Source organism: Strix uralensis, chromosome 1, assembly GCF_047716275.1.
Source record: "Strix uralensis isolate ZFMK-TIS-50842 chromosome 1, bStrUra1, whole genome shotgun sequence".
In the NCBI taxonomy this organism is placed as follows: domain Eukaryota; kingdom Metazoa; phylum Chordata; class Aves; order Strigiformes; family Strigidae; genus Strix; species Strix uralensis.
Genome location: NC_133972.1, coordinates 46,772,902 through 46,791,643, shown reverse-complemented (window position 1 = coordinate 46,791,643; position 18,742 = coordinate 46,772,902). Strand labels below are relative to the sequence as shown.

The window sequence follows — 18,742 nt, the reverse complement described above, 5'->3', positions numbered from 1 at the left end:
TTTGAGAGGCACTTCTTTGGATCAGAATTTGTGTGATAAATCCAGGCCAAGTAAGAAATTTGTTTGACTTTAACAATGTTACTCACTAAGAACAGCTGGTCCTTTACTTCACATTCATTCAGCAGGGGATACAGCAGTTGTCTGCTTATCTGATCTCTTTCTATTGTATTCCCTTGGATAAAAGAGCTTATTAAATGACAGTAAACCAAATATGTTGTCTGATGTCCCCGTTCTCAGATGGCCTTAGACCACAAGGAACAAGTATTCCCTGCCAGGTGCATCTGCAAATCCCACTCACAATATGAACAGAGGGCACTATCACTTCCATTCCCAACTCAGCTCCATCCTATTTTGGAGCCAACAATGTAGTTTCTTATGCTGCAATTTTCAAAATCAGGTTAGATTTGATTGCATTTCAAAAATAATTTTCAAATTATTTCATAATTTTCCAAGTTCATATACAGTTCTTTGTAGTGTGTATTTCTAAATATTCCTTTTTATAGATTGCTGGGTTTTGGAATTTTGAGCAAGAGCCTTCTTGTTGGCAACTCACACATCTTCGTGGCCAAAAATGTTAAAAGTTAAATTTTGTGTCCACTGTCCCTCCCAAAACAAGACCCCTGCCAATAACATATCAGGTCCTAGGCTGCATTAGGAAGAACATTGCTGGGGCAGGGGTTCTCCTTTCCTCAGCCCCTTTGAGACCCATCTGCAGTGCTGTTCAGTTCTGGGCTCCCCAGTACAAGCAAGATGCGGACATACTGAAGTTACTTCAGTGCAAGTCACCACGAAGATGATGAAGGGACCAGAGCATTTCTCCTACAAGAAGAGGCTGAGAGAGCTGGGTCTGTTCAGCCTGGAGATTAGAAGGCTCAGGGAGACTCTTAACAATACATATAAATACCTGAGGGAGGAGGGGAGTAAAGAAGACAGAGCCAGACTCTTCTCAGTGGAGCCCAAAGACAGGGCAAGAAGCAATGGGCACAAACTGAAATACAGGAAATTCCATTTAAACATAAGAAATTCCATTTAAACATAAGAAAAATATAAACTAGTATGTTTACTGTGACAGTGATCAAATACTGAAGTTGCCCAGAGAGGCTGTAGAGTCTCAGTCCTTGGAGATACTCAAAACCCAACAGGACAATGCCCTGAGCAACCTGCTCTGTGAACACTGCTTTTGGCCAGGGGAGTGAAGGGAGTGGACTAGGTGATCTCCAGAGTTCCCCTCCAACCTCAACAGTTCATTGATTCTCTGAAGTCAGCCATCACTCTATAACAAAATCTTGAAAATTTCCATGATTCCACAATCCCTCTGGATTTTCACTATCCTCACAGTGAAGAATTTTTGCCTAATATCCAATACGAACCTTTGAGCTGCAATTTCTGATCCCTGACAGTTCTTACATTCCCTGGCACTACCAATAAGAGTTGGGCTTCCTCACCTTTGTACCTCCCCTTCAATGTTTGAGGGTTGCTAATGCATCACCCCTTAGTCTGGTCTTCACCAGACTAAACAAGCCCAGTTCCTCCACATCTTTCCTCAGGAATCATGTGCTGTAAGCCCTCCCCAACCCCTGCTGAACCCCCTCCAGTGCCATCCTGGAAACCCAGCCACTGTTTCAACCTGGCTGAACAAGCCCATCTGCACTTGTTTAAATTACAGGGAATGGTTTCCACCCATCCACACCACTTCCTCCTATGCAGCATCATTTCTGAGTCACCCAAGGGCATGCTAGAGTCATCTTGCTGACAGTAATAGTTACACTTAGCTTACTCAACTAGTTCAGGGAGAGACTAAGTGTTAGTATGATTATATGTAGGCCTCTGTGTTACTGGAAGACTGCACCACTTTCCAACCACTTGGCAAGTTGTTCTTGGAGCTCCTAGTCTAAAGAGCAGTTGCAGAAGCAGATGAATTGTCCTGACCACAGACTTCTCCCTGTACAAACTGTGGTGAAAATGTTCTCAAGATTAAAGCACTGTCAGGCAATCTTGTCAATGATGCAATGATTTTTTTCCTCCAGAAAATGCAATCTACCATTCCCTCACATCCTTTGTCAACATCACACCCAGAGTCTGTCCAGAATGAAGAAATAAAACACAGACACGCTAAGACAGTCACCAGAGTGTTTTTCATCTCTGGAAAATACCCTGTCACGCTTTAGCAACCACAGAAGTATTCCTCTTTCTCACCCAACTCCTGAAATTGTTAAAGAATACTGACACTCTTCTAAATGTTTGGAGCTAGCCGAATTTGCACAGCTTTAAATTTTTGTCAGTGAGATCATCCCCATTCTGCATGTGCCAAGAGAATTTATCTCATTTTGAATCAACTCCCGATTCCTGTGGTGTTTCCTACCTTAAGTCTCACACTTCTTGCATGGCACTTTACATAAATATCAGTTCCAAGCTATCAGCATGCAGTGGTATCATCTAGATGTAATAGTTAGCAGGAGGACTGCCATGCAGTTTGCTTTCCAGGAAATACTCTAATACAAGTGGTACTTTGAATGACCTGGAAGTCATGCCTTAGGGTAGCCATGAAAGGGAAAGCTTTCCCTAGCATTTGAATCTACTGCCACTTTGTCAGCACCCACATAAAATGAGCTTTCCATTTTTATTCACAGGCAGGCAGCTAATAGTACTCGGGGTGCAGAGACTAGAGAAGGGATTGCTTGTCCAGAGATACTGAGGAGCATCTGTGCAGAGCAGCATACTGGGTACTTACTTAATAGCCAGGTTCACTTTGGCTGGCCTTTTGTCTCATCTTCTGAGAATGCTTATGCAGGAGCTTAGCACTTGTGTGTTTTATGAAAAGGCTAAGGATATCTTAAGGATATTCTATCCTTGAGATAGGGTATGCAGATGGTGAAATGTCTCAGCATCCTGAGCTACCTTTTGGACTATTGATGTAGTCCCCGTAACACTAATTTACACCAGGACTTCTGAGAAGTGCTTTACCATAGAGTTCACTCTGAATGAGACAATGGTTTTAGTCCTTTGGACTCCGATTTACCCAGTGCGTAAGAGCGGCCCAGCACACCTTGCTGCAGTCAGCCTCCTCCCTCCCCTGCGCTCCCACCACCAGGCGTCACCCTGCTGGTGCTATGGGCTGGGAACTGGGGCGGGGGGGGGGGGGGGGGGGGGAACACAGACAAAAAAAAACCCAAACTGACGATGCAAAAAAGGAGCAGGGAAAATCAAATGGCACTTTCACAAAGTGAGAGCATACAAAAGTTAGCATCCCTTGCAAAAGAGTAACTAATGGAAAGCACGTGGAAAATAGCCTTCATGCAAAGCACCGATACGCTAATGAAGGCAACTATGTAGAAAAACAGAAAGTTAAGGTTTTAACACAGGAGAGAGAATTATTCATCTTTCATTCCTTCTAAGGCAATCTCCTCTTTTCTGCCAGACGTAGCATTCAGCTGGAGTCTCTGTCCACTTAATATCTACTGAGGAGAAAAAAATGTATTCCCAGGATATAAAGAGATGGAACTTGGCATCATTTCTGTGAAGATATCCTGAGGAAGATGCAACGAGCTCTGGGTGAAGAAATTAAAACATTTCTGAGACCAACTGGCCACATTTTCTGCAACGTCAGTAAGCCACTAAATGTTGAAATATCCACTGAAACAGAGGTCTCACAAGAGAATGATAGTTCACAGGATTGTGTGACTAAACTTTCAGGAGACAACTGCCTTTTCAGAATCACCAGCACAGAAAGAAGGTAGAACACTGTATTTGGAAACAAATAATTTTGAAAGTGAGGAGTGCTCGTATTAGAAGTAGGATTTAATACAGCGTTTTGCCAGGCTGGGAGAGTGACAGGTTTGGAAGAAGTGGTAGGGAAGGGAGGAGGGACTGAAAGGCGATTAAGTTTCCCGGGTAGGGACCTGCGGAGCTGTTTTGCGGGCAGCTGGTGAGACAGGGGCAGCCCCCGGCCCCCGACGTGCTGCAGCACCCTCCGGCGAAGCCACGGGTGCGCCCCGGCAGAGGGAGCGGAGCTGCTGGCGGGAGGCGGATTCCCAGAGGCGAGGGGCAGCCGGGCAGGCAGCGCACCTCGGCACCTCTCCTTCTCCTTCTTCGTCCTTCTTATTCTTCATCCTCTTCCTCCTTCCTCTTCTTCTTCGTCGTCCTCCTCCTCCCTCCTGCGGGGCGGGGAGGGCGCAGGTGAATGCGCCCTTTCTCCAGCCGAGGCCTCAGCATACCCACGGCCCCGGGCTGGGCCGGAGGGGAGACCCCGAGGCCACGCCGCTCCGCCGCCACCGCAGCAGCAGCAGCAGCAGCAGCAGCAGCAGCTCGGGACGGCAGCCGGGACACCGGCTCGCACCCCGCCGGCGCGGAGCGGAGCAGAGCGGAGCGGGATGGGCGCAGAAGGCGGAGCCGGGAGGGGAGGTGGAGGCTGCGGCCAGGCCCCCCTCCCGCGCCGTTCCGCTCCTCAGAGTCCGGCAGGCGCTCCGCAGCGGACCCCAGTCCGCCTTCCCCGACAGACCCGCGCCGCGGCCGGGCACCGCCGCCCGCACCGCCGCCCGCACCGCCGCCGGCGGGGGCAGCCCCCTGCTGAGGGAGCCGAGCCGAGCCCAGCCGAGCCGAGCCCAGCCGAGCCGAGCCGAGGCCCGCGGCGGAAGGACGAGGCCGCACTGACGACGGGACGAGGCGGGTGAGCCCCGGCGCGCGGGGGGCGGCGGCCGTTGCCGGAGCCGCCGGGGAGGTGTCCGCGCGTGCCCGCGTGGCCAGGCTGCGGCCGGGTTCCGGCGCGGGGCGCCCGGCCCCGCCCGCCCCGAGGCCGCCGCCGGGACGGGACGGGACGGGTCCCCCCGGGTGCCCCCGCTGAGCCCGGCCTCCCCCGGGCAGCGGCGCGAACCGGCCGGGCGTCGGGCTGGCAGCTCACCCGGCCCGGCCCGGCCCAGCCCCGGCCGCACGCTGGCCGCGGAGGAGCGCCGAGCGACGCTCCCCTGCTCCAACCCCCCGCGTGTTTATTGGGTTTTCCACAGAGTTCAGCAGAATTTTGAAGAGCAGGGAAAGTTTAGTCGCTCGTGTCCCGGGGGCTTGCACCGTCCGGCACCGTGCAGCGGGCACTCTAAAAGCGAGACGGTTACCCCCGACACTTTCACGCTGTCGTTTTCCGATGGTGCCAAAAGGAAAGAGACTAGTCCCTGTCCCGTGCCTCTTCCACCACCTCATCATTATTATCATAGCCTGTTTATTTTACCCATTTTTCTTTTTTCGTGGAGCCAGCCCGGAAACCCCTTACTCAGGAAAACCTCTCATTGACTTCGGCTGATGTTTTCTCGGGGTAATGTCTGCACAGTCTGGATCCCCGTTGTTATAATGAGCCTGTTTTCTCGGTACAGAATGCAGTAGCGTACTCACAGCCTTGGAAACTTGGCTTTCCACAGCTGGACATCCTCCATCCTCATTCACAGCTGCCTCCCAGAGCAGATGGGGTGTGCACTGAGGATGGACATTACTACAACTGTTTCCTTTCATAACAGTTGTGACTTAGATAGGGCTATAACTGATTAGTTTCTGGCTCTCACAGGACTCCCAAATTTTTTTCTTCAGACGCATTCCAAAAGACACATGCTGTAGATGACTCAGGCAATTCACAAGGAATTGATAGTGGAATGATAAGGGTCTTGGATTTATGCTTTTCCAAGACTAATACTGTGCTTTGTTATTGGGTGCGCCCAAAAAATAATTTTGTGTTAACGCTGGTATCAGAAGCCACATGGACTAGTACAGTTCAGCACCAATGTTGCCTTGCATGCAGTCGCATGGCTGTAACCCATATTTCCATGGATGAGCACATGCATTCATTCACACACACTTTCTTTTTTCTTCCCATGTTGTCTTCTGCTGCATAAACCATTAACACTGTATTTAACATTGTATTAAACATTGTTTCCTAAAAAAAACAATAAATCAGGTTTTAGGATCAGCAGCTGGCATTCTAGCTCATAGATTTTTTTTTTTCACATCATGATATAATTTATTAGATCCTCATCAATACAAACCTTTAGTCAGAAGCTGTTACAAGACTCTTCATTCCTAAATTTTTTAAAAGAAGAGTGATACCAGCATGAGAATTCGGTGAGTCAAGCTCTTCCACACAGAGCTTCCCAATCTAAAATATGCTTTTGGATCCCCAAGATAGTGTAGTAGTCAGAAGAGGAGAGTTATGAAGTGGCTGGGATCACTGTGTAAGCTCACGTACACTGGTGATGTAACAGTTGAAAGCTCAGTGGGGGTCACTGAAGAAAAAAATTAAAAAGCAGCAAAGATCTGAGCCACAAGCTGCTTTAACAATTTTAAGAAGTCAGTCTCATTACCTGAAAGAATAAAAAGTTGGTCTATAAGTTTATGTCCTTTTTTGTCACATCAAACTTTAAAAATCAGAGGGTAGGCCTCAAAAACAGTGTGACTGCCCTTCATATTCTGAGTTCTTTTAAAGATAGATCTGGAGTTCACTGTTAGAATTTTTTTCCAGGTAAGTGCATTATACTGAGTTATGTTTGTAAACTCTTCTTTGCCATTGTAACAGCTAGAAATACAGTATATTAAAACACATAGAAGTAGAAATTCTTAACTAATTATGGGACTGCAGGAGCTGAGGTTTTATGAAGATACCCAATACCACAAAACTTGTGATAAAATCACTGGGACTAGCCCTAGGAATAGAGGGGGGGAAACAGAAATGTGCCTTCATCAGCCCACACTTTCTTGTGTACAGCATATACAAACCATCCATTAACTGGTGTAGGAAAGGGTTAACAGCCTGACCTTCAGACAGAAGCTCTTGTTGACCCTACTCTGCAACACTTGGCTGAAAGGTTATGCCCAAAGGGAAAGCTTGCTAGCAGGAGGGAAAAATCCAAAGAGAAATACTTAGGAAAAGAATACTTTGGCTTCAGGAGTCCGGTGGCCTGGCAGAAAGCAAACCCTCATAGCAGACAGAGCAAGACTGTAGGACTCATCCACTGAAGGAACCAGACACAGTAAAAAAAGGACAACTGTCAAAGTCTGATTTGTCCATACAATTTCCCAAAAGGTTTATGGGTATAAAAGAATCAGTAGGTATCAAAACAGTTTCATATCTAGTAACTCAGCTGTTGGAGGAGCTACCTAGTCACTGTCTTAAAGGTAGCCACAGAAAGTCCCACCGTGGTATGGCACCCTGAGCTTCCAGTGGTGTGGTGTTAGTGCCTCTCCTCCTGCAGAGTGCGACTCAGATGCACACATGGGAAATCCTTGCAGTTATTTTACAGCCTTAACGATACTGTCTTTCCTGCTATCCTAGCATTTTCAGAAACATCTCTTCCAGTTTATCCATTCTCTTCCTTCGTGGGTTGTTTTTTTTTTTTTTTCTGGTTTCTGATTTCTTCTGCTGGTACCTGTGGATGATGAGTATTGCCAGTGTACCTTGGAACAGCATGAGTGAAGCTCCAGCTGGAGTTTCCTGGCAATCTTGAAGGGAGACTATACCTCTAAAGCCACAGAGTGGCTGCCAGGTAGACCAATACTAAAACCTGAAAAATATTAGGAAACACACATTTGCGTGAGTTTCTTGCCTCAGCAAGTCTCATGAACTTGCCAAAATCCATCTTCATAACATTTTACATGTTATTTCTGTAAGCTGTTTCAAACTTTATTGTTGCAATTTAAAAACTTTCAGCCTGAATTCCTTCCTTCCTTCCTTCCTTCCTTCCTTCCTTCCTTCCTTCCTTCCTTCCTTCCTTCCTTCCTTCCTTCCTTCCTTCCTTCCTTCCTTCCTTCCTCCCTTCCTCCCTTCCTTCCTTCCTTCCTTCCTTCCTTCCTTCCTTCCTTCCTTCCTTCCTTCCTTCCTTCCTTCCTTCCTTCCTTCCTTCCTTCTTTCCTTCCTTCCTTCCTTCCTTCCTTCCTTCCTTCCTTCCTTCCTTCCACTGGCGACATGAGCATTAGTTTAATTATCATTTTTCATCAGTGATTTTGTTCTGTTGATTTATATCCTCTCAGTCCCTGCTTTACTTAAAAAACAAGCTGAGCTTTTCTGTTCTCTTCTCAGAGGACAGACTTTCCCCGTTCTCCAGCAAATGGGCAGAGAGGAAAGAAAACATTTTGAGGGAAAATAGGCTTCAGAGTTCCAGTAGGGCATTTCAAAACCTGTTTTACATCCTGTGTTTGTTTTGCAGGGAGTTTCCACAATGGAGGAAAGGGAAGGTGATAATCACAGCATTGATCAGAATGCAGGTCAGAGCATCAGGCCTAGAAGAAATACAGGAAACCTTAGCAACTTGCTAATGTCTGTAAAAAAGCAGCTCATATGTCACACAGAATATTGCAATCTTTCATTCAATTTTGTCCAGAAACACTGTGTTCCAATCACACTGGCTTATCATCAATACTTCTAAATCTTGTCGCAATATTGACATGAAGAGATAAAAAGATAGAGAGCATCTCATTCAATTTAATCACAGTCCATGCTAAAAACTACATAGGTTGGGCCAGCAAAAATTACACGAGGTTAGTTGCTAGTTGCATTTTACCAGATGAGCAAAGCTCTGTAGAAATAATTTGGGATTTTTAAACAGAAATATAAAATTTATCTTTGGAGGAGTCTTCATAATTGCCACATTGCATTCAGTAAGTTTTCCACATCACACAAAAAAGTCCAGAAAAAAAATCCACTCCAACAGCATTTGCCTCTGCAACAGCTGATACACAGAAGTAGTTCAAGATACAACTTTCTATTGTAATGTGAACTATCTCACAGGCTGTGAAATACTGAATTAGGCTTTACAGACTATCTCTTCAAGAAACAGGTATCTGTAGGTGAAATGGGTTCAGGCGTGAATCTCAGTTTGTATAATATATACCAACTTCCAAATCTGCAAAGCATAGGCTACACTCTACTTTTCTTCACAGACTAGAGAATAAAAGTTACTTAGGCTACACCTTCACTGTTACAAAAATATGCTTTTATCATCAGATAAACACGTAGTAGCTATTCAGCTAAAAAATCCTAATGAAGCCTATGCCCTTTAATTGTACTGTGGGGTACTGTAGGCTAGTCAGTTGGATGTGGGAAACAGGCTACCTTGTCTCCAATTAGGATTTTACAGCAAGATAGCAGTGTACATTTTTTATGTCTTTGTTAAAAAAAAAACACTACATACTGAAGATGAACACAAGACTTGCACCCACTTATCCTTGCATTATTTACAAGTAGTACGCTGTTTGAATTGACTGCTTAATCAGCTTCAATGTAATATTTGATTCTTAAGAATCAAACGAGGTAATATTGCTGAGATAGGAAGATATCCTGTATCACAGCAGAACACTAACTTACAACTTTCGAACTACTAATATTTGCCTTCCTCAAAACAGACAGTGCCATTTTGCTTTCTGGAGGTCTGGACATCTGTTACATCAGTCATTCTAAAGCTGAGCCATTGCAGCATTCCTCAGTTTTGCTTTATATTTCACTGGAATATTAAAGGACTTAGGTGTTTATTACCTAATGTTACCAGTTCTCAGTTCTCCACCTCTGGACAGCTGTCTGTGGCATTAAGGGCCATGTCCTGCTGTTGGTACACATATTTTAATTTTGTATGTATACTGATCATGTACCTCTTCCATGAACTATAACTGTGGGACAATCTTTAAATATATTATCTCAGTGTAAAGCAGTTTATAATATTACACTAAAATTTTGTACTACCTTAGCTCCTTCTAAAGTCTGTGATAATTCTGCCAAGGTCTTCTGTGAGACTAGAATCAAGCCATGCCTACTTGGCAACAGAAAATTCAGCTTTTTAAACTGAAGTGGCTCAGTTTCACAAGTTTTCATGAAAGTTGAGAGGACAATGTTACATTTGTGAAGGAGAGGAAGAAGACCACGGGACTTGATGCTGGAGTTGACAGATGCACAGCTAGTCTAATATGCTGGATCCCAAAGATCCCATGTTTAGACTAGACTAAACATTTCTACTTGCATCCTTATTCCCCCAATTAAATGTCATTAAAATAGCAGTGACTGAATGAAATCTTTTATTGTCTCAACCCTGGATTCTGTTATTGTGCATATTATCGGGCTGCATCATTAAGTCTGTAGCTGAAATCTGACATTGGAAAATTGTAGCTCATATCATAAGAAGCTGTAATGATCCATCACATAATGTAATCCATCTTCCCTTGTGGTGTACTTCCTGGAATTAAAATCTATTTTGAAATCACCACAGATAATGAATGATGAATGAGAAACCTATGCTAAAAGTGCCTTGCTCAACTACTGACTATGATGTTTGAAACTTTATGTCTTCAAGCTACCTTGTCTTTAATAGTGTGTATGTTTTGTATATGGTTTCAGTGCAATACGGTGTAAAAGCCATGATGGCAAATACTGTCATTACTGAAGTTTTTAATCTTCCCTTGAACTCACTTGGTATTTCCTTTCTGTCCTTTCCAGAATGTGGATATGCAAATCACCAATCCACCAGAAGCAGCTGCACTTTTTAATTTACATCAAGCACACCATTTTGGTGAGTTTGAACACTCTTCAGAACAACACTGCAAGCAGGATCTGTTCCCCAAGTGGCACTTGCCAATGAAGATAGCATCTGTGATCTCATTATTAACATTTATTTACACTTCTGTGAGAGATGTCATATATCCTTTTATAACCAGAAAGGAAAATGTTTTCTATAAAATTCCAATCCTTGTCATAAACAAAGTTTTACCAGTGGTTTCAATTACCCTTTTAGCACTAGTATATTTACCAGGAATATTAGCTGCTGGTTTCCAGCTGTATTTTGGCACCAAGTATAAAAGGTTTCCTCAGTGGCTGGATAGATGGATGTTATCAAGAAAGCAGTTCGGACTTCTCAGTTTCTTCTTCGCTGCAATGCACGCCTGCTATAGCTTATGCTATCCAATGAGAAGATCATACAGATACAAGCTGCTGAACTGGACATTCCAGCAGGTATGATGGGCATGCAAATGCCAACCCTTCTGTATTCAGAAAATCCTTGTTTTGGTCACTGAAGCTAATCTGGATGGGGGGGAATGCCATTTTCATTGCCTTCACTTGATTTTGAAGCAGATCTCCACAGAGCACTGTTAAGGGGTGAAGCAGGACCTAGTTGTTAAAGCATGTAGGAGAGTCAGGAGTCATCACAGCTGTGCCAGTGTGTATTAAATAAGTAATTTTCTTCATTTGGGATTTTTTATCTCTCTGTAAAATGCATGTAATTATATCTGCCTCACAGGAACATTTAAGTCTTTGGCACACTGTTAGTTTAGTGTGGATTAATCTTCCCTGCACCAGTGGAATCTAACTATCTATAAAAAAACAAGCACACACCATTTTTAGACATATTCTTTGTAAAGTGAATTAGCCAGCAATGAAGGAGGGATGAGGTAAATCACTGTAATCTGTATTTGCCAGAAACTAAATTCATGAATGCTGATGGTTCCACAATTGGGCTCATGCACACTAACTTGTTAAAAGAATTTCAGTCATGCTTCTGAGTCATGGGCAATAATTGGCTGGTAAAGCTCTGTAAGATCCTCTGTGACTACAGAGTTCCTAATACTTACATATCGCCTTGAGTGCCATGAGTATTGCAATATCAGGAATATTCCAATATAAGGTATAGACTGCAAATGTACATTTTTATTACCCTCAAAGTCTAATCTGGAGTTTTATTAAAACCACAGTATGAAGTTAGCAGCTTCTTAAGAATTCTGTAAACAGTCAAACTACCTGCTGAAAGCTCTGATATCAGCCTTACCCGTAATCCAACTTGAACGGATTATCAGAAATTTCCTTGAGATTTCAGTCCTCACGATAAAGAAGTGATTGTATTTGGGGTATATTACACCATGGTGATCACTGGCAGCATCAAAGGGCTGTTGCAAGTACTTATAAATAGGAGAAGCTTTGACATCAGTGTATTAAAATCACAACCTTTTCATCCATCCCAACCATCGTATTCAGTTCAGCTGAATGTACCAAGTTGTTGTTTTTAAAAAAATTGAGACAAACAACTATCCTGGCAGGATACCATCGTTAAGAATGCCTGCTGAATTAGCTCCCTAAAATAGTGTCGTTAATATATTTCCTGTTGTTATAAGCTCCCAGATACGGTATTTAGCCATAGATGGAATTTTTTTTGTCAAAGAACAAGATTTTTCCTGCTGTGAAGGCAGGCTAACAGGCCTCAGAACCAGTCTCTCCTGGGCCAAGATGCTGATGAAGCCTAAATTCTTCTCACTTAAAGCCCACCTTTGCTCTGCAGATACTAGTGGAGACTTCGTCATCAGGAGTAAATAGCAGTTACATTCAGAGACATTCAAACAAACAAAAATACTGTGTTTTTTGGCTTATTTCCTGAATATTATGGTGAAAATAGCTGTATTTCACACAAAGGGCTAAGTGTGCCAGTCTGTCATTTTAAATATGGTGTTCTTTTGGCAGGTCAAACAAAAAAAAGAAAATGCCTGGATTGAACATGATGTTTGGAGAATGGAGATTTACGTGTCTCTAGGAATTCTGGGACTTGCTTTGCTGGCCTTGTTGGCAATAACATCCATCCCATCTGTCAGTCACTCTTTGACCTGGAGAGAGTTCCACTACATTCAGGTATGCTTAAATGTCACTATTACATGTCATTAGTTCTCATTTGTAGGACTGTATGTTATCAACTAAGACCATTAGGAGTTAGAAATATCAAACACAGAGAAGTTAGTGAAAATAATCTAAAAGTTTGTTCTGTACTCTTTGTTAACTGCTTTGCAAGACACGTTCATTTAATTTGTTATTTTGTCAGGAGAAAAGGCTGTCAGGTGCAGGGTATGAAGTGGGAAGAAAGACAACTCCAAACCACTTTTTGGCTCCACTGACCTGGTGACCAGCAGCAGCTGTCCTTTCAGAACCTATTCTTAGGTCAAAGACCTCTGGTGCTGAAGGCATTTCAGTCATCTTCTGGGCATCTTATGTTTCAGGAATGTCCCGTGTCCTGCTGAATTGGGAGTAGGTAGTATGGAACCAGCCAATGTTGTTCCCATACAACATGGGATTCCATTACACAAGGAGAATTGCTTGTTGCTCCCTTGGAGCTGTTTTGGCAATTCTTTACTGCCTGAGCAGTATAAGGTGGCAGAAAAGTTCAGGAGAAGGCTTCTGCCCAATAATACACGCAAAGGTTCTCCATCTACAGCATTATTAGCTTCATAACCCCCTCCAAAAAGGTGTATTCTGAAAAGGAGACATCTTAGAACAGATGTATAATCAAATCCAGCCAGATGTGCTTGTTTCATTCACCTAAGTATTTGTTTTGCTCTTTTACTCAGGGGTGGTTCTGTTGACATCAGTATGACCACACTAGAGTTAGGCAAGTGTTGAATTAGGTCCCTGAACACCAAAATCTGAAAATTCAATGACCTACTAAGTACCTGGCATTTGAAAATTTGCTCTGAATTTGAAAAGTAGATCTGAAATGTAACTCTTCCTACAATTACTGATTTGAGAGTCTGCACGCTCTATGAAGAGCATCATTTGTAAGAAAAGAGTTTTCAGCTCCACAGAGAATCTATATGAACAAGTCTAGCACATGATTGCTTTCAGTATTAAATTAGCATGGTGAAGAAACCCAGAAGAGTAATACTAATATATTGGATTAGTTTTATAAACAAATAACCTTTATACTTGAAAATCAGATTCTGTAGATTTAGCACTTGGAAAGGCAGTGTTTGACTTCACTGATGACTAATTCCATTTTTCTAACAATATCAAGATTGTTATGCAACAAGAAACTCAAAATTACTAGTAACTCTAGCATAAAATTTCCTTTACTCCTGAATTTCGTAGACATCCTAAGCCAAATTTATTACTGTAAGTGTAATGAAAGACTTCAGTTTCCTGTAGTTATGCAATTGCTTTCGTCATAGTACTAGACTTACTAGAGTTTCTGATTTTGAGTGACCTTAAAATTTTCTTTGCAAACAATCAATTAAGCCATTTATAAATCTGCTTTTGAACTCATAATAATTTATCACAGAAATTAAGTAATTTAGGATACAGATGACATCTATAAATAGAGATATTGAGAATTGACCCTTTTTCAAGAATAGCCTGTAATCCATGATCTCTTCTGTATACTAGCTAAGTATCATAGCAATAGCTGAAAAATGTGCCTCATCTGTTTTCTCGTACGGTGGCATAGAAGGGTACAGTTAGATTCTCGAATATAGTTCTTAAATTTTAGTTCAATGGTCTTTTTTCTTTGACTTAAGTGCGTTGGTTGAGGCCTCTTCTGATTTCCATATTTGCTTAACAGTGTACTTTTTTGCCAAGTTGGAAAAAATAAATAGCTTACTATTTTCTTTCTCTTTTCAGAGCAAGATGGGATATTTGGCTCTGCTGCTGTGCACTGTTCATGCACTGGTGTTTGCTTGGAATAAGTGGGTTGATGTTAACCAATTTATCTGGTATACACCACCTTCATTTATGCTAGCAGTTTTTCTTCCTATTGTAGTTCTGCTTTGTAAATGCATACTGCTCCTCCCGTGTTTTAGGAAGAGAATAAAAAAGATCAGATGTGGTTGGGAAACTAACACACAAACCAATCAAACCAGCATGACTTCCAGACTGTAGATCAAATATGGACATTTCCTGTCTACATATGTAAATATGCCCAAGGCTACGAAATGTTCACTTGCAAGCTTTGTTTTCATATTTTCCATAGATGTTTCTTTTTTACTTTTCATTTTGACTTCAGGAGTATGGGATACGTGATGCAATTTGGACCTTTTCTAAGACAGAAGGTGGAAACATTCATTTTACACTTTTAATTTATTCAGTGTTCTGGTATTTGGTCATTTCTTTCTCCTGACTCACTGCTTTTAAAATCCAAGGGCTTCATTGCCTCAGCTGTAATTATTTCGTAGGCAAAAGCAATCATAAATCATTGTTCCAGTTGACCTCAGAAAGTAAATAAATGATTACACTGCAGAACCCAGGAGTGCTTTCTGCTTCCCACAGCCATGTTTGTTCCTTCATTACATCTCAGTATTATAATGGGACAACAACTACAGTATTTATCATCCCATTCCCCCTTATTGCCTGCATTCAGTGTTTCACTCTGCAGAACAGGGACCTTGGCACATGAGCAAGACAGAAGCCTTGTATTCCCCCCAGGTCTTGGTGGGACAATTGGGCAAACAGAATTGCAGGGAACTTTACAAGGTAAATCTCTCCTGAGGCTTGGGCACAGTCTAAAAAAAGAGTTTTTAGACTCAGATCTCCATCTGATGGAGAACTAGGTGTGTCTTTGTTTACTTAAAACTATAAAACATTTCCCATTTTTTATTCCATGAACACGTTCTTTTGTTTCTGATGCTGGAAATTTTCCATGCTTTTGACCTAAGCCTGCAGCCCTTGACGTGTGCTAAACTTTACTCATACAAATTATTCCAGTGGGATAACTCGCGTCAGGTAAATGTGTTTTACTGTTTACTCTAGGGCCAGCACAATTGTGTGACTGAAAGAAAAACATTAAAAATAGACATTTGAATCTTAACATTGATTTGGTGAGATTTTCACATAGAATGGCTTCCGAATGCATTTGCTTTTACAAAAATTTTCATATAAGCTAATTAAACCTCACTTTCCTTATGTTGCATAGGTCTGGCTGGGTGTTTTAAATGAATAATTCATTTGTTAGTATCTATTTTTAAATATGTTATGCAGTAGTTAATATTTTCACCCAGCATCAGGAACATTTCTGCCAGTCTCCCTGTGAGAGTTGACTAGGACATGGACTGATGATGCCACCTATTGCTGGGATCATCTGAATGAGAATTGTAATTGGTAATGGCTCTGGTATTAAAACAAACAGGAAAACAATGTATGCGTAAAAGAATATGTAATATATGGTGCTAATGATTCTGTTGTACATTTGTGGACTTGGTACACTGAGCATAAACACCTGACAAATTAAATAGCTACAGGGACACTACATTTTGGATTTTCCTTGTTATAACTCCATTTAATTATTGCAACTTAAAAGCTGGCCTTGTTATTTGCACTTAATGTAGTACTGTGAAAATAACTGGGGACATGGTGGCCTGTATAATATAGACTGAAGAGAAATGAGTGGCATTGTGTATCACATCAGTAATTCATGACAGAGGCAAACACTCTCTCGAACACAGGAAGATAGTTTGCAATGTGAATCTAAGAAATTTCTAACAACAGAACAGGAAAAGTGTGGTTGTCAAAGCATTAGCATTTACATTTCTATAAATGAAATATATAAAATCTTTCAGTAGGGATGAATAATAATATTTGCCAAAGACTTAAGCAGAATATTACCAGCACTTTGTTGTCAGGAGTCATAAAAAAAATAATAAAATCATTTTCCTAATGCAACAGGTTGAAGCAAGTGCAATAATAAAGAAATCCCTTTGTCTTCTGTATTGTCCACTAGCTACTCATAAAGTGTGCTCAAACTTAATACTTAGAACAAAGATGAAACTGTAAGTACTCCAAGCAACCCCTACATGCATCCATTAAAAAGAATGACATTTCGTTTTATCAAAATATGTGCTAAATTGTCTTAAACTGTGCTCTCCAGAATCAGCCCTGCTGCTCCCTTACTTAGAAAGTCTGGAGAATTTAATTCAGTATCTCCAGCTTTGTTAAATTCTGGTCAAATAGTTGGCCTAATTGTTTACAGCTGGTCAGAGAAGTCAACCCTTTGACACAGAGAAATATAAACAGCTTCAGGGGTAACAAAACATGTGGCACAGAGCGCAGAACCTGACCCTTAATAACTGAAAACTGAAAAGAGGGGTATGAAGACACTCCTTGGAAGAAGCCACTCAAAGTTATTCATATGGCATGTATAAACCAAAATCAAGGCAAATGAATATGTGTATGCATTTTGAGAGCAAAATAGTTCAGGGGAATGATAATGGGCTTCGAGGCTTTTCACCTTATTACCAACTGAAATCTTTTGCACAAGGGTTCTGTTACACATCAGTTAGATCGGTGAGCACTGAGTAGAGGAGTATGGTTAATATGAAGTTAATAGAAGCTGGAAGTTAAGGTTCCGTGCCTTTGGAGTCTGCATCTTATTGCACAGCAGTAGAATTAGGACACTACGTCACTTTTGAAAATGGAACTTTAATTCCAAAGCTGGTTTGGCCCTTCTGAAATTTTTGTCCAAGTTCTTAGAACATTCTCTCTCTGAATCTATAAGATACTGTCTAATCTGGAGACTAACAAGCAGATCCTTATTGCAGAAATCACTATAGGTACCACTGCTACAAAACTGACGAAGAACTCCATGAACATGTAAATATATTCTCTGTATTCAACACTTCGTAAAAAGTTTTTGAGCTGTCTGTTCTAACACATCTTTATCCAAGCAGTGGGAAGGAACTGTTGTCTGTACCATTGTTTTTAGTGCATAAAATCAGAACAAGGCACATCACAAGCACAGAACTCCTTTCAGGAAGTACTAAAGAAAATGTATATACATGTACATCTTTATCTTCTATTCATGGTGCAGCAGTGATAAATTTAGATTCATCCCACTCCAAGTGGCTGAGAAATCGTGTCCTAAAGAAGCATTCTATTGTAATATGCAGCTCTATGCACTTGTTACATAAAACAGTGCAAACTAGCATAACTTCATTAATTTCAATCTGTTAATATGGGTTGAAATCCTAACATAAATTACAAGTGAAAACCAATTTCAAGATCATCACATACTATCCAAACTGACCTTTTTTGCTCATTGTTCAGCTGGGGACATTAACCACACTTCAGATTTTTCTCTCTAGCATTGCCCAGGGGCAAACACAGAAGTGTCTGTTACCAGCTGAAATTTGCATACTGTCTATGAAAGGGCTACAGAAGCAAATGCTATTGTCATTACTTTATTTCTCCTTTTGTAATAGACGTGATTTAGTTCACTAATTAAAATAACTGCATATGTACCTTTTAATTTACGTTTACGTACCTATTTCAAAATTCAGTGTATTAATATGCCTATATACTACTGTAATACATAAAGTCAATGTGTATGCAACTGTTAGGCACTTACTTGTATAACACTGATTACTTTTATAAAACTGCATCATTAAATGCTTCAGTGTGTGCTGTGTCTGCCATTGTGTCATATACATCCAGGGTATAAAGGTAAAAAGGCACAGCAGAGTCTAGAAGAGCTGCTGCCATGAACTATTCTTCCCATACTGGTGCAGGACCTGAAGTCTCCAAAGGAGAGAAGACAAAAATGTGAAAAGCAAAATGGACACTTTCATAGGGGGATGTAATGAAAACACATTTTTTTCTGACAGATCTTTTAACTGACAGACTGGATATTCTAGCATTCAGAGGAGACTTTTGTGAGAAGGAAGAGAAAGCTGAGCTGGTCGTGGAGTGCTTTGGAGGGAGACCTATGATCCCTGAAAACACTGATCAAAGACCAGGAAAAGCTCAAGAATGGTGAGGACATTGAGGAGAGGAAAGGAATACAGGCATATTTTTGGGTAAGAATACATCACTCTGGTGTAAGTGGTTTTGCAATGCCTCTGCAAAGGCTGCAAAGTACTTCCTTCAGCTCTTACGTGTCCCTGATGTATTTAAGTCAGAGACACAGAATTCAGACACTGGAGAGATACTTATAAATTGTTGAAGAGACTTCAGGAATTTTATGCCAAGTTTACCTGGGGTAGCTAGTTCCCA

At 41.7% G+C, this 18,742-nt stretch overlaps 1 protein-coding gene across 1 annotated transcript; it reads left to right on the top strand.

Annotated features, from left to right (window-relative positions):
• Positions 1-4,601: 4,601 nt before the first annotated feature.
• On the top strand, positions 4,602-18,152 carry STEAP1 (STEAP family member 1). Its single transcript, XM_074892365.1, has 4 exons — positions 4,602-4,666; positions 10,454-10,966; positions 12,464-12,628; positions 14,384-18,152. Exons 2-4 carry the CDS (start codon positions 10,463-10,465, stop codon positions 14,639-14,641), a joined length of 927 nt encoding a protein of 308 aa, XP_074748466.1. The 5' UTR covers positions 4,602-4,666; positions 10,454-10,462; the 3' UTR covers positions 14,642-18,152.
• The last annotated feature ends 590 nt before the right edge of the window (positions 18,153-18,742 follow it).